At 40.5% G+C, this 14,794-nt stretch overlaps 1 protein-coding gene across 8 annotated transcripts in view; it reads left to right on the top strand.

The window, feature by feature from the left end:
- The window catches only part of SPIRE1 (spire type actin nucleation factor 1), a 204,623-nt gene that overhangs the window by 82,198 nt on the left and 107,631 nt on the right, over positions 1–14,794 (top strand). For all 8 annotated transcript variants that reach the window (XM_088469713.1, XM_088469712.1, XM_088469715.1 and 5 more), the window contains exon 3: positions 11,066–11,293. In XM_088469713.1, the coding sequence (XP_088325839.1) occupies positions 11,066–11,293 (228 nt within the window). The remainder of the gene's footprint in view (positions 1–11,065; positions 11,294–14,794) is intronic.

Below are 14,794 nucleotides of genomic sequence, written 5' to 3'. Positions count from 1 at the left end.
AGGAACTATGTAAAGCAGAGGCTCCCAAATTCTGTGCTCAATGCACCCTAACAATCCTGGTTTTAAGGGAATGCAGTCAAAATGCCGACAGTTGAGATGCCGGCACTTAGAATGCCGGCACCGTAATCTCGACGATTGTCAGAATCTCTGTGCCAGCATCCCACCGATAAGTATTGGGGTTAGGTGGACGATTAAGGTTAGGTATTAGTGGGAGGGTTAGGCACTAAGGGAGGAGGGTTAGGTTTAGGGTGCTGGGAGGGGGAGGTTGGGTTTAGGCACTAGGGGGAGGTTAGGTTCAGGCATCTGGCAGAGATGGCTAGGATACTGACCGACAAGTGTCTGTATCCTAACCCTGTCGGGATTCAGACTGCCGGGATTCTAAGCGCCGGTATCCCATACTCAATCGGTTTAAGTATATTGTAAGCTTGCAAGCAGGGCCCTCTTACCTCTATGTCTGTCTGTTATTACCCTGTTTTGTTCTATCAATGTTTCCAATTGTAAAGCGCAACGGAATATGCTGCGCTATATAAGAAACTGTTAATAAATAAATAAATAAGTATATCCCTGCTTGACCACAAGTGACTTAATTAGTACCTCAGTCAATTTGATTTAACCACCTGTGCTTAACCAAGGATATCTCCAAAACCTGAACTGTTGAGGTGCCTTGAGGACTACGTTTGGGAACCTCTGATGTAAAGTTTATTGAAAAAAACGGAAACTATAGTAAATGTATTGAAAAAGCCGAAAACAATAGAAAACTTATTGAAGCCTTTACAAAGGTTTCGGCTTTTTCAATACATTTACTCTGGTTTCCAGCTTTTTTCAGCACACTTTACATGGTTTCCAGCTTTTTCAATACATTTGCTCTGGTTTCCGGCTTTTTTCAGCACACTTTACATGGTTTCCGGCTTTTTTCAGCACACTTTACATGGTTTCCGGCTTTTTTTTATCACACTTTACATGGTTTCCGGCTTTTTTCAGCACACTTTACATGGTTTCGGGCTTTTACCCTCTTCCTTTTGTATTGTTGGATGTGCTAGTTATCTTACTTATCTGGGCTGTTGTACAAAATATTGGAGTGATGATGTTATTACGGTACTCCTCTTTCTGTATATACTCTGCTCTGGATCTGCACTGATAATGGCGATATTAATTAGTGAGAGTAGATTTAATATTGACCCTTTAGTAAAAATCAGTGAGTGATCAAATGCACCACATGAAAGTCATTTTCATGATTTTTTTTTTTTATATATATATACCACTTATTAACAATTTAGAAGGTTTACAAATCTTTTATTAACACTATAAAAAAATCGTAATAGTGATTAGAGTGATCCCATTAAGTAGTACTTATGGGAAAGTGTATTTTATTCATTCTAAAACGCCTAACAAGAGTCTGGCACTTAGCTAGGATTTCCGTTTACACAAGCGAGCTATCCTTCTGACTAAAATGGGAGCAATCACTGTAAATCTCCTTAATACAGACATCTTAGTTATTTAAGCTCTCTGGGTGTAATAATCACATTGTCCTTTCAATGGACACAGGGCGTGAAATGGATTCTTGCTCAACCATTACCTTTCATTGCTGACAGCTGTAAGTGGAAGAGGAATATGTCATTGTCTCTGATAACGTGGCTCTGGCAGGATACAATTGAGAAGCCAGTGTTTCACCAATGTTTCAGCTGTTTCAGTAGCTTCATGTTTTATATAAGTAAATCAGTTGCTAATGCAAAAGTTTATCTTAATTTCTTTTACTTTGCCTTTGGCAGTTTGATCTGTCAGATTGGTAGCGCAGACACCTTTACCCACAAATCCACTTAAATATTAACATTGCTTCTGTAATCAAAATTGAATAGATCATTCCTGTTTTGTCTTCGTATTGTTATATAAAATTGCCTCAAAAATAAAGACTTGAGAAATAAGACTATTTATATTCAGTATGTGGCTGCATAGCCAAAGGCGGCCGCTGTGAAAGGAAAGTTCAGTTTGTTAATTCTAAAATGCCTGAAGAGAACTAGATAATATCTTTGTTCTTCTTTACTGGTTACACCCAAGGAGTCTGCTGCCTAGCCTCTTTTCTGTCTTAGTCACCTGATTTGTCACTGACTATAGCGTAGCGACACATTAATACTGCATGTCCCTTCCATACTTAGGGGTATATTTACTAAGCAGTGTTAGGAGACAGAGTGAAAAGTGATAAGGTGCCAGCCAATCAGCTCCCAACTGTCATTTTTCAAACACAGCCTGTGAGATGACAGTTGGGAGCTGATTGGCTGGCACCTTATCACTTTTCACTCTGTCTCCTAACACTGCTTAGAAAATAGACCCCTTAGACAGAAAGTTAGTGTGTACACCCAGTGCAGTGTGCATTGGAGCAATAGGTAGACTTGTCCCTGCACAAACCTATACACACAGCAGTAATATTGTGTCTTAGTTGAAAATGTTACACCTGTGTTTAATGCAAAAATGCAACTGTTTTCAGCATGGCAAAACGCCATCTACTCGCCTGCCTACACTGGAAGTGAACACAAATGAATAGGGCAGGCAGAGTCCACAAGTTGCTGCTGTGCCACCAATACTGCTCCTGACCTCAGGTAAAAGCGGAAATGGTTATGGTGTCAGGGAATGGGCCACATGACTGTCACTGGTTACATGTATAAGCGCTAGTTACACACTGCTGCCAAATGGTATCACGTTTCACAGTGTCACTGATGTTTTCATGACATTGGGTAACCAGCCTAAGACCCTTTCTCATAATAGCGAAGTGTGGACATCCCCTTTTTACCCTTTAAGCAAATGTCATTATTGGTTAATTTGTGCAGTAAAATTTCCATTCAACAGTTTGTGGCTGACATTAACAGGTTGGCCCTCTTTAGATTAAAAAAAAAAAAAAGTAGAATCCAATATTATAAGGCTTTTTAAAAGCCAAAACTTGCAAATTTGTTTAAGTAAGTTTTGTGATACATAAGGATTATTATTAAATGGGTATGAAATTGTATAATGCGGCTTGTCAGCAGTAGTTACCGGATCTTACAAGTTCTTGTTTGGTCATGGTTACGGATGGCTGGTCACAATAGTTTGAGATTTTTGTCTAGTTTGAGAAGAGATTTAGTTTATTGTTATAATGCAGGTGTTATATACAGTAAATGCACACATGCACATTTCTCTCTGTTTGCTTTGAAGAAGACATAGCTGGTGGGTACACACCTGACAGATAACTGAGCTGCTTCTCTTGATAATTTGGTGTTCACTGACTGCTTAGTCCTTTGGGGCTTTCTATATAATGGAAACTGGGCACATGGCTGCCATTGCTGAGGGCTACAGAGTCCTTATTTTCCAGGGACAGTTCCAGATTTTAAAGACTTGAATTTAGCAATGTCCTTAGATTTCAGTATCACCTTTAGCTCACTACCATCCCTGTTGTTTTATACTCTGGTTACAGTTCTCTCCCTATCTGTTGTTATTCTCTGGCTTTATAAATTAGCATTTAGTAATCAGTAACAGCGAATATACAAATATCAACATTACAGGGCATTCGGTATGGAATGCCGGCTGCCGCATGACCGGCAGTACGAAACCCGGCTGCGGCAGCCCGACAAAACAGCAGAGCCCGGCAGCTGCAGACCGACAGCGCTGGAAATCCCGATCGTCTAAAGGTAAGTATAAACTATTCTATTCTAACCCTAACCCTCCTTAGGGATGACTAACCCTAACCTCCCCCCTCTAAGTGCCTAACCTTAACCCCCCCCTTTCCCGCTGCCTGAACCTAAATCCCAGGGGGGGGTGCCTAACCCTAAGACCCACGGGAGGTGTGCCTAACCCTCCCTCCCCGTAGCCTAACCCTCCCGGGGGGGGTGCCTAACCCTAAGTCTAAACCTAGCCCTCCCCCCCCCCCCCCCCCCTGCGGCTGTCCGCTTGCTGCGCCCGGCATCCCTTTGATCGGGATGCCGGTATGTCGGCATCGGGAAAATGACAGGCATCTGGATTATAGACGCCTGTCATTTAACCCTAGCCGGGATTAAGGATTCTAGATGCCGGCGGTCGGGATTGCGACTGCCGGCATCTTAAACGTATCCCATTACAGGTAAGATGCAAAATCCTTCACAACATGGGTTGTAGTCCCTGAATGTCTCTCTACTCGTACTCGTACTGTATACGACTTAATGCGATGCACCTGATCAGTACCAGTGCCTTTGGAATATATTTTAAAATGTTGGCAATTTTCATTATGCATTAACCTTCTAAACCAATAAGCTCTAACGATTTTACATAAAGGATCAGTCTTCATTGTTCTGCTTAATATTCCATTATTGTGTTATCTACTGAAAAATATAATCGAAACAAGTGAATGATACTTAATTACATTTCAGTAGACCTATTAGATTTTATATGTTGTTTATGGGGATATTGTGATATTTTGACTTATGTGGCAAACCTAATAGGTTTTAGGTATTCTTATGTTTAACATTCTAACAGTAAATAATAATTGTGACTTTATCATACACAATTTTTTTGTAATCCTTTTTTGTACAACACTTACACTGTTTTATAGTGAACTTGGGGCCTTATTCAGCAAGGATCGCAACTGCTAATACGCACGCAATTGGCCAATTATTGCGTGCCATGCAGTGCGTGAACCGGCCATTGCGATCAGGACTGTGATTGCAGTGACTACGCAGGCCCATCACAGAGTAATTGACAAAAAGTGCCGTTTGTGGGTGGTGACTGGCGGGGAGGGGGTTGGCGAATCGCAGGCGTGCCAGTGCAGTCGAACGCCGTTGCATGGGCGTGCATAAATCATCCACTGCGATGCCTTACGCAGCTTAAGTACTCAGCGTGCAATGAGGTTAGCAATTCCTGAGTAAGGTTAGAGCTTTGTGCAAGTGTGCGTGAGGTGTGCGTGAGGCTGCAATGGTACTCGATGTTACCGATTTTGTCACAGTCTTGCTAAACATTACGGATGTGTGTAAGGTAAGGTGGGCATCCCTGTGTAGTGCTGAGACGGCATAGCTAATCGCAGTGGATTAGCATACCTTCGCAGTCAGACTGCGTGCATAATTGCAGCTGCGATCTGTAGTTAATCAGGCCATTGGTCACACAAAGTAGCTCATTAATCTCCAATACAATTACATTGTTTAGCTTTTGTAGAGGTGACTCTTCTTTGTCTGGATTTTATGTCTGCAATTAAATAATGAATTGTATTTTTTCACTTTGATGTCTGTGAAGTCAGTATTCATAGTGTGGCGTAATGGAAGGTTACATGGGTCAGATGCTAGATGGGATTGTCAGTAAAAACCACTGTAAATCAGGCTGTCATTGGACATTGTAACTATATTCTAAGCTAGAATAAAAACCTTTAGGCGTCTTGTGTTGGCGCCTCTGCATGACTCCTATCATAGAGACAAAGCTGTGCCACATGTTAGCTACAGCGCATTACAGAGTGCCAAATACATGAATCCACTACTTCAAAGTGTGACTTAGTTTCCCTGTAATAAGTTAAAGCAGTGTCGTACAGACGTTCATTCACCATCATATTATTAGCAGTATTTCATTATTTGATTATAGGGTGAATTTTAATTTTGAATATATTCTTGTAGTCATGATCCCATAATCTTCCCTTACTTCCTTACTTGATTGCAGATCATATTTTAATCCTTAGGGGTATGTTTACTAAAGGTCGATTTTACACGGTTACTAACACACAATTTTTTATTTGATTTTTTTAAGTATTAGTAAATGTGTGATTTAACCCCGAAACACAACATCGATATTTTGTATCGATTGTTAAATCAATTAAAATTGACCTTTAGTAAATATACACCTTAGTTTCTCCAATTATTGTGTGCCATTAACCACGTCTATTATATCATGAGATTTTGGATCATCTTAAGTTCTGGTAGGAATTTCCTAATGTTGTAGCACTTGGGTTAAGTCCTATTTAGCTTTGGTACCGTACACAAATATATCGGAGCGTTCTGAAGTCATTATCAGATCAGACTTCATCGAATAGACTCCTGCTCAGTGCAATAAAAATAAACCTGTTGTTAATGATATTTCCATGATTTCGGAAGTGGTGAGCTGCTGATGGCATTTGTATAAAGATGTGCACTTCTGTTGCTTTTTTATACAGTAGTAAGAGGCTGCCTTCTTATTAGGTGTTAGAATTATTGCTTATTGTGTCATTTGCCTTTTCTATGGTTCAGATAATACATCCACCTAATTATTTACATTTAAACAACAGGAAAATGTAGTGTATTCTATAACGTTGAAAGCCATAAAGTTGAGAGCTCTTTATTAAAGCAATGACTCATTGAACTGACAGTGTGCATAACGGCAGGTGTGTCTAGGTTAGCGCTCGCAGAAGTACAGTATGTTGTTCTTCTAGATTCTATTTTTGGTGCAGAATGTACATTATGGGGAATTTGGTTAGAATGGTTTAAAGAGCAGACATTTAGCAGTTTTATTATCTCTCATTTAATCATACACCTCTAGGAGACTTTTATATTCAACAAATTATTTTTTTGTTCCAGAAATTTGTTGTCCTATAATCTCACAAGTATTTATATATGTTTTGATTTTAATTTCCTTGTTAATACACAATAGAAATGTGATCTGACATGCTGCAGTATTGCGTGTAATAGTTGTGCGTGTGATCAGAACATACACCCATCTAACCACGAGATAGGCTGTGTGGATGTCTAATCCTCCTGAGGGCAGCTCTGAACGATGCAATTGTAAATACAGAGTTATCTGGTTGATTGTAGTAACACTTGGAAGACAAAAGATGTGTTTATAAGAATCAGATCACCTGACCAAGAGGTGGCCATTTTTTCATATTAACCATCTGTTCTTGTGACACATGCTGTCTCCAACCAACACTTTTATATTAAGACATTTTATAAACTTCATATTGTATTCATAAATATATAATCCCTGTACGTAATGTGTGTCTATTGTGGGCTCTAATGTTTTCTATCTGTGTTTACACAGACACACGTATATTCTAGTTAAATGGACCCCCCACTCCATTTCCGCCGCTCCGTCCCGACCTCCCCCCTTCCTCCCATACTTAAACCCGTGGCCTGTCCTCCCCTCCTAAGGCTGCCCCTATCTCCCTTGCAGTGGGAGCCATTGGGGCTTACGTAGTGAGGAGATGTGACAGCCTTAGAGAGAGAGATATTTGTGTATATATTGGATAATATTCATTTATGTTATTGTTTACATTCATCCCTTTTTTTTTTTCTAAGGGAAACAGTTGAGATGAAAAGTAAAATAAGCCATTGCGGCTAAATGTGGTTATGGGGAACTGTAAATGCCTTCTTTTCTATGTTTTACCAGTCACATTAAATTGCATAAACAATTGTGTTAGATGCATGTTGATAACTAAGGGCCTGATTCAGAGCCGTTCGCTATTTGCGGTCGTTCGTTCAAAAACAAGGGGTGGCTATTCAAATGATCCGTTCGCAAATTGCAGTCTGTTCACACCTCTAAGTCTGAACGAGCGAGCAAAACATACGCTCGTTTATTTGTTAAAAACGCCCCCTGGCCGCTCGCACCATACGTCATGTCCGCTATTTATTAGATTAATCGAGTACATCGACCAGCGTATGAACTGCTCGCTATTCTTGTGGTTGGTTTTTGCTACCACAATCTTGCGAGCAGTTCTGGCTATAAAATAACCCAGTGACGTGGTCAATGACGCTGCTGTATTAATTATGCACACCCATAAAACGCCCGTTTTGACCTTTAAGCACGCCTGCGTTCGGATCTCCACTCCCCATTTTCAAGCACCTTCCCCTGTTACCACCCACATACGCCTCATTCTGTCACTCAAAATAGCAGGCATTCGCTATATTGCGAGCACATGAATTTCGGCCGCACTGACTGGTTCGCGCATGCGTATAACGATCCGTACGCATGCGCAGATGTGCGAACATCGCTCGGAACGAGCGTACTGCCGCTAGCGAGCGGCTCTGAATGAGGGCCTAAGTTCATAACTATTATAGCAATCTACAGGCAGGTAGTCCTCCTTGCTGTTAGATAGATATATATATATATTTCAGAAAAAGGTACTAGTCACAGCGCTCAACCAATCAGACGTTCTGTTTCATAGAATAGTTCAATATAGTCCTCCACTATGGTCCTGATGTCAACAGTGGCAGCTGTAGTCTTTCCAAATGGACCCTTGTTGTGAGGTTCCCAAAAATCATAGAAAACAAAAAGTGAAAGACAAGCGCCTCATAGCGTGATATGTTTATCCAATTGCACACACACCCTATATGCTAAGTATGCATACCATGCAGTGCTATTATATCAGCACGTATTATGTAATTATCCAGGTCTCTGCCTTCCTCTTGGGTTAATGGGTTGTTGAATTCTTATGGCGCATACAAACGGTCAGATTTGTCAGGTCTGTCAAATGAACGATTGAACGATTTTACCAAAGATTTGAACGATTTTTGACTGCATTAAAATGAATGGAATCGTCCAAGTCTGACTGCAAACACATCAGATGTCAGATATCGTTATCTGACCATCGGGAACGCGCATTGTTCAAATCGTTCATCTGACAGATCTGACAGATATGTCAGATTTACCTTCAGATATGAACGATTGAGTGATTTTTTAAATAGTTATCGTTCAGATCTGATCTGAACGATAACGTTAAGCTGCATACACACAACGATTTTGTTACCAACGATTTTCTATCAGATTTTTTAAAGTGTAATGAACGATTTTTTTGAAGTACAAACGATTTTTGCATAGTCCCTTAATGAAAATCGTGGAGTTGACAAGTCTGACTAAACTACAAACGTGAACGCGCATGAACGATAATCGTTCATCATTTGACTCAGAAAGTGAACGATTTTTTCAAACTATTATCGTTAAACGATAATCATTCAAAAAAATCGTTGTGTGTGTATGCAGCTTTACTCCACAATCACAAAGTCATTAAAGTAATAACTTCATCCAGCAGCGTGCAAAAGTATTCACACCCCCTTTGCATTTTCATGTTTTGTTGCCTCACAAGCTGGAATTAAAATGGATTGTTTGAATGTGTGCATCATTTCATTCATAAAACATGCCTACAACTGTGAAGTTGTGGTTTTTTTTTTTTATATTGTGAATCAAACAACATTTAGGACAACATAACAGAAAGCTTCATCGTGCATAAACTATTCAGCCCCCTAAAGTCAGTACTTTGTCGAGCCACCGTTTGTGGCAATTACAGTTGCAAGGCAAAACTGCTCCAGCTCCTTCATGTTGGATGGTTTCCGTTTGTGAACAGCAATCTTCAAGTCTGACCACAGATTTTCAATTGGATTGAGATCTGGGCTTTGACTAGGCCATTCCAACACATTTAAATGTTCCCCCTTAAACCACTCGAGTGTTGCTTTAGCAGTATGCTTCAGGTCATTGTCCTGCTGGAAGGTGAACCTCCGTCCCAGTCTCAAATCACAGGCAGACTGAAACAGGTTTTGCTCAAGAATATCCCTGTATTTAGCACCATCCATCTTTCCCTCTACTAGTATCAGTTTCCCAGTCCCTGCTGCTGAAAAACTTCCCCACAGCATGATGCTGCCACCACCATGTTTCACTGTGGGGACGGTGTTCTTGGGCTGATGGGATGTGTTGGGTTTGCGCCAGACATAGTTTTCCTTGGTAGCCGAAAAGTTAAATTTTAGTCTCATCTGACCAGAGCACCTTCATCCATACATTTGGGAGTCGCCCACATGCCTTTTGGCAAACTTAAATCGTGTTGTCTTATTTTTATCACTAAGTAGTCGTTTTTTTCTGGCCACTCTTCCATAAAGCCCATTTCTATGGAGTGTACGGCTTATTGTCCTCACATGCACAGATACACCAGTCTCTGCTGTGGAACTCTGCAGCTCCTTCAGGGTTACCTTTGGTCTCTGTGCTGCCTCTCTGTTTAATGCCCTCCTTGCCCGGTCTGTGAGTTTTGGTGGGTGGCCCTCTCTTGGCAGGTTTGTGTGGCACCATGTTCTTTCCATTTGATGATGATGGATTTGATGGTGCTCCGGGGATCATCAAAGATTTGGATATTTTTTTATAACCCAACCCAGAATTGTACTTGTCAACAGCTCTGTCCCTGACTTGTTTGGAGAGCTCCTTGGTCTTCATGGTGTGATGCCTCTTGCTTAGTGGTGTTGCAGCCTCTGGGGCCTTTCAGAAAAGGTGTGTTTATACTGACAGATCATGTGACACTTAGATTTCACACAGGTGGACTTCATTTCACTAATTATGTGACTTCTGAAGGTAATTGGTTGCACCAGAACTTCTGAGGGGCTTCATAGCAAAGGGGGTGATTACATATGCACATGCCAATTTTCAGAGTTTTATTCATAAAGATTCTTTTTTAAATATATTTCTCTTATTTCACTTCACCAAATTAGACTATTTTGTGCAGATCCATCACATAAAATTCAGATAAAAAAATAAAAATAAATGACAGGTTGTAATGTAACGGAAAAGGGAAAAAGCCTAGGCGGGTGAATACTCTTGCAAGCCACTGCATCACACTATGAGATATATATATATGTATGTGTGTGTGTGTGTGTGTATATATATATATATATATATATATATATATATATATATATATATATATATATTTTAAAAAACACAGCATACCATAATTGTATACAGTAGGGTAAAAACCATAGCATAAAACAGGAATTGCGTCTGTTAATACGTGGCAAGCCTGGGGCCTTTGTTGTCAAACCTAGTGCATAACAGGACCACAGTGGCTGTCTCTTTTATCTTGCAGACACACAATCTGCTTAACAGACAGGAGCTAAAAATGTTGTATAATAGTATAGAGTGACAAGCTACGCACCAGAGCCCACAAGCTGAGCTATGTTTGTGGAAAAAAGTGAACTAAAAATAATCTTTCATTTAACTAAACGTGGAGACAACTTTATCAATATTTACAATTTATTCAGAAGTTTAAAAAAAAAAAAAGAAAAGAAAATGTTGCCTATGCTTTTGGCTATTATTATATGAACGAGTAACATTAGTGTCTTTACTTTCCTGCACATTCCAGGTTATTGTCTCGCTTGGAATCATCATTTACAAAGCACTTGACTATGGCTTGAAAGACAATGAGGAGAGAGAGCTTAGCCCCCCTCTGGAGCGGATGATTGATAATATGACTAACGTGGATGAGACCGACGGCAGCAATGATGAAGGTTATGATGCTTTGGATGAGGATGAGGATGCCAGTGAAAAGGAGGTGCCAGAGTTTCGTCATTCATATAAAAATGTCATGAAGGTAATCAACGCTATTGGCAGCAGAATGGCTTACGTCTGAATGTAATATCAGGATAATTAATGTAGTTACTATAGTGCATATTAAATACATATTTATCCAGATGCCTGTCTATCTAGAGATTCTACCTCCACGTAAACATTCCAACTCAGCTGGTATAAAGTATTACACTGTCATCTGCATACATAGGGAGTTTATACAAATGAATGTTTCTATAGGAGCAGCATATTTGAGACTAATGTGGTGAGGACTCTGACAGCGGCTATATCCCCTATAGTATTCCTGACCGTGTGCACCCAGGCCTACCCGTGAGCAGAAAACCACTCACTTAGATGTAGTTAAAGGAAGGACAATATGTGGGTTCCCAGCAGTTGGTTTTGGGATTCCCTGATTGCAGTACATGCCATTTGAGAACCTTCTCTTTTAGGGTTCCAGAAAGCTGACCTCTGTAGAATGTAAGCGCTCAGAAGTAGGGTCTTCTCCGCCTGCCTCATGTTTGTCTTGTATAACCCTGTTGTCATTCTGACTCCCCCAATTTCTGTTCACACGCATGGGTTTCACTGGAGATGCTATCCCATGTAGGTGTCAACATGCTTAGTGGGTATGAATGTTCTATAATGAGTAACTGTCATTTATTTAGCACAGTCTATGAAATGACAGCTAGAAGCTGATTGGATGCTTTGGACAACATCTCCGGTTTATCTCTCTCCAAGGCTCGATACATTCCCCCCCTTCCCCATGTGCTGATGTATGCCACATGTGTAAGGTGATGGTCCGCACTATGAAATCTTTGCCATCTTATAAAGAAATGATGAATGGGAGGACTCCTTTCTTGGCAGGATGACATTATACAATGTCTTTTGAATTCTGCTTTAGCATCATCACCAAGATCTAGGACGAGGACATGACTGAGGAGGTTATGAAGTAATTCTGATTAGGGATGGCCATCGGTAGGTTATCCATTGATGGTACCATTGGTGGTTTACATCGATGGTATGTTACCCATTGATGAAGAACAATCATATTGATGGTAGTAGTTCGTGCCAGTTGGCTGCATGCTCATGTGTTTGAGATTTCAACTCTAGGGCCTCATTTCACAACAAATCTAAATACCAGCGTCATATTTTGTTTAGTATCGCAGTGATGCAAACTAATATACTACTGGTATTCATCATTACTTACCTTGCCGGTGAGGTCCAGCGACGTCCTCCTCATAGGCAGGGTTCTCCGCTCAGTTTCTGGCAGCCTTTCGCAGCCAATGACTAGATTCGATATCATGTGATTGACGCGACGGTCCGTCTGCGCGTGTAAATGACTGTTTAACCCGGCGAGAACCTGGCAGTGCCTGGAAATCTTCGCTGAAGCCGGAAAGGCTGCTGCCGGGTCCCCATTGCCAACAGATGGGTCCCAGCAGCAAAAGATGGTAAGAGCGATGCAGTGACAAACAGCGGTAATCTTAGATTACCGTTGTCTGTTAAATATTGAAAGGCTGATATAACCCCTTTGGTGAGTGTTTAGGGAGGTATGTCTCATTGATAAATTGGGCCCCGTGAATGTAAAAAAAAAAATCTGTTAAAACAGCATACTGAGAATCTAGTTCCACTAAGGTCATGTATTATCAGACCAATGTAGATTTCCTACATGTGGAAGGACTGATGCAAGAAGACTTGCCTGGATGTCAGTGGAATATTGTCGAATGCCTTTCATGTTTTGTTGAGTTTTACCTCTGTAACATTGTGTTGTAGAGTTACCATATTTTCTCCACTTTCTCTGTATGTGTAATTGACTATATACGAATATATTATAAATTAATACAGTGGTTCTCAAACTCTGTCCTCAGGACCCCACACATTTCACGTTTTCCAGGTCACCCAGCAGGTGCACAGGTGTATTCATTACTCACTGACACATTTTAAAAGATCCACAGGTGGAGCTAATTATTTCACTTGCGATTCGGTGAGGAGACCTGGAAAACATGCACGGTTTGGGGTCCTGAGGACCGAGTTTGAGAACCTGTGACCTAGTGCAACTCATGTTTTCAGCAGCAGTTTCATCAAAGCTGCTCCTACTGCCTAAATTTACCATTTCTGTTTACCATTTCCTCCTGGAAATAATTTATTCATTTTTTTTTTAATATGTACTTGACATTGTTCATCTTGGATTGCTGTTTTATATTTGTAAAAACACATTACCTTCCATCTGTCATAAAACATAATTAATTACGTAATTCCTGTTTTATGAATGGAAAGTTATCACTGCATACAAGACATGTTTCATTGTTTTACATCACACTGAACTGTTCAACCATGTTCATGTTAGAATTGTGCGGTGGCCGTAGAAACCAGACACACAGCTAATCTTTTGGGTATCGACATTTGTGCCTGTATCTGTAGCAGAATTATTTATCACGCCTGTCAATTCTACATGGGATCAAGTCTAGGGATATCCCAAGAGCCAGGTACGGTAGACATGATGCATGATAAGAATTTACTGCTGGTGTCTGATTTGTGTGGGTCATATTGACCAGAAGGATAACTAGAATACACCACCAAAGCTCAGCTTCTAAAGGCGGGTGTTTTACTTGCAGATTAAAATTAGCAATATAACGATATTGTTCAATCGCTCATTAATCATGCACAAATTAATGACCAGTGATGCGCGCTCCCGCTGGTTGTTTCCGACATCAATCATCGCCTGAACATGCTGGTTAATCTGCTGGTACCGACAGATTGACCATGCTCAGGGTTGAGTGAGGGTGCATACACTGAACGACATATCGTTCAGTGTAGGCACTGCAGGGGACGAGGAACGACTCTACGATACAATGTTACAATTGTACTGTCGTTCCACTATCTGCTAGTGGATCCGCACCTTCACACTTTAATCCTCCCTTGCCTATAGACAGTAGATGTGTTTAATGAGAGCTGCTTATGTTGTTTTTTAAATAAAAGTAAAAAAAGAAATCTCCAACTTTTAAGTGGCAAAAGAAGAACAAAAGATTCACAAGCATGTGTCAAAGCAGGCCATCATCCGCAATTGATCATAAACAACAACTTACTATACACAGCTACAGACGAATAGGCTGATGCCTAATGTGTATTATGTCAGACGCCTTAGCATTTCTTGCGTAGATTTACACAATGTATGCTTAGAAAGCGAATGCATGCAAATGTGCGCTTACCATCCTCTATGCATCTAGCATGCAGAAATCTTTATAATGTGATAACAGGAACAAGGGTAGGAAGGGGCCTTCTCACATAGGTTAAGTACAGTAAGGGCATCGTCACACAATTGAAGCAGGCACAAATAGCGCACATTAAAGACAGTCGCTAACACTAGCAAAATCACTTGTGATTGGCTGTTTGTGGATGTTACACCTGACACTCTTTTGGTGCCTACTCCCTCACTTGCTCACTCTCAGATTATATTTAAGCCATTTTATTTTTATTTGCGTATGCCAGTTGTCTTTGTCGTATTAGGGAGGATTTTGTAGCTTAATTCTTG

The sequence above is a fragment of the Taudactylus pleione genome, unplaced genomic scaffold (assembly GCF_031769625.1).
Source record: "Taudactylus pleione unplaced genomic scaffold, aTauple2 ptg000093l, whole genome shotgun sequence".
Lineage (NCBI taxonomy): Eukaryota > Metazoa > Chordata > Amphibia > Anura > Myobatrachidae > Taudactylus > Taudactylus pleione.
This window is presented reverse-complemented; position numbering and strand designations above follow the sequence as displayed.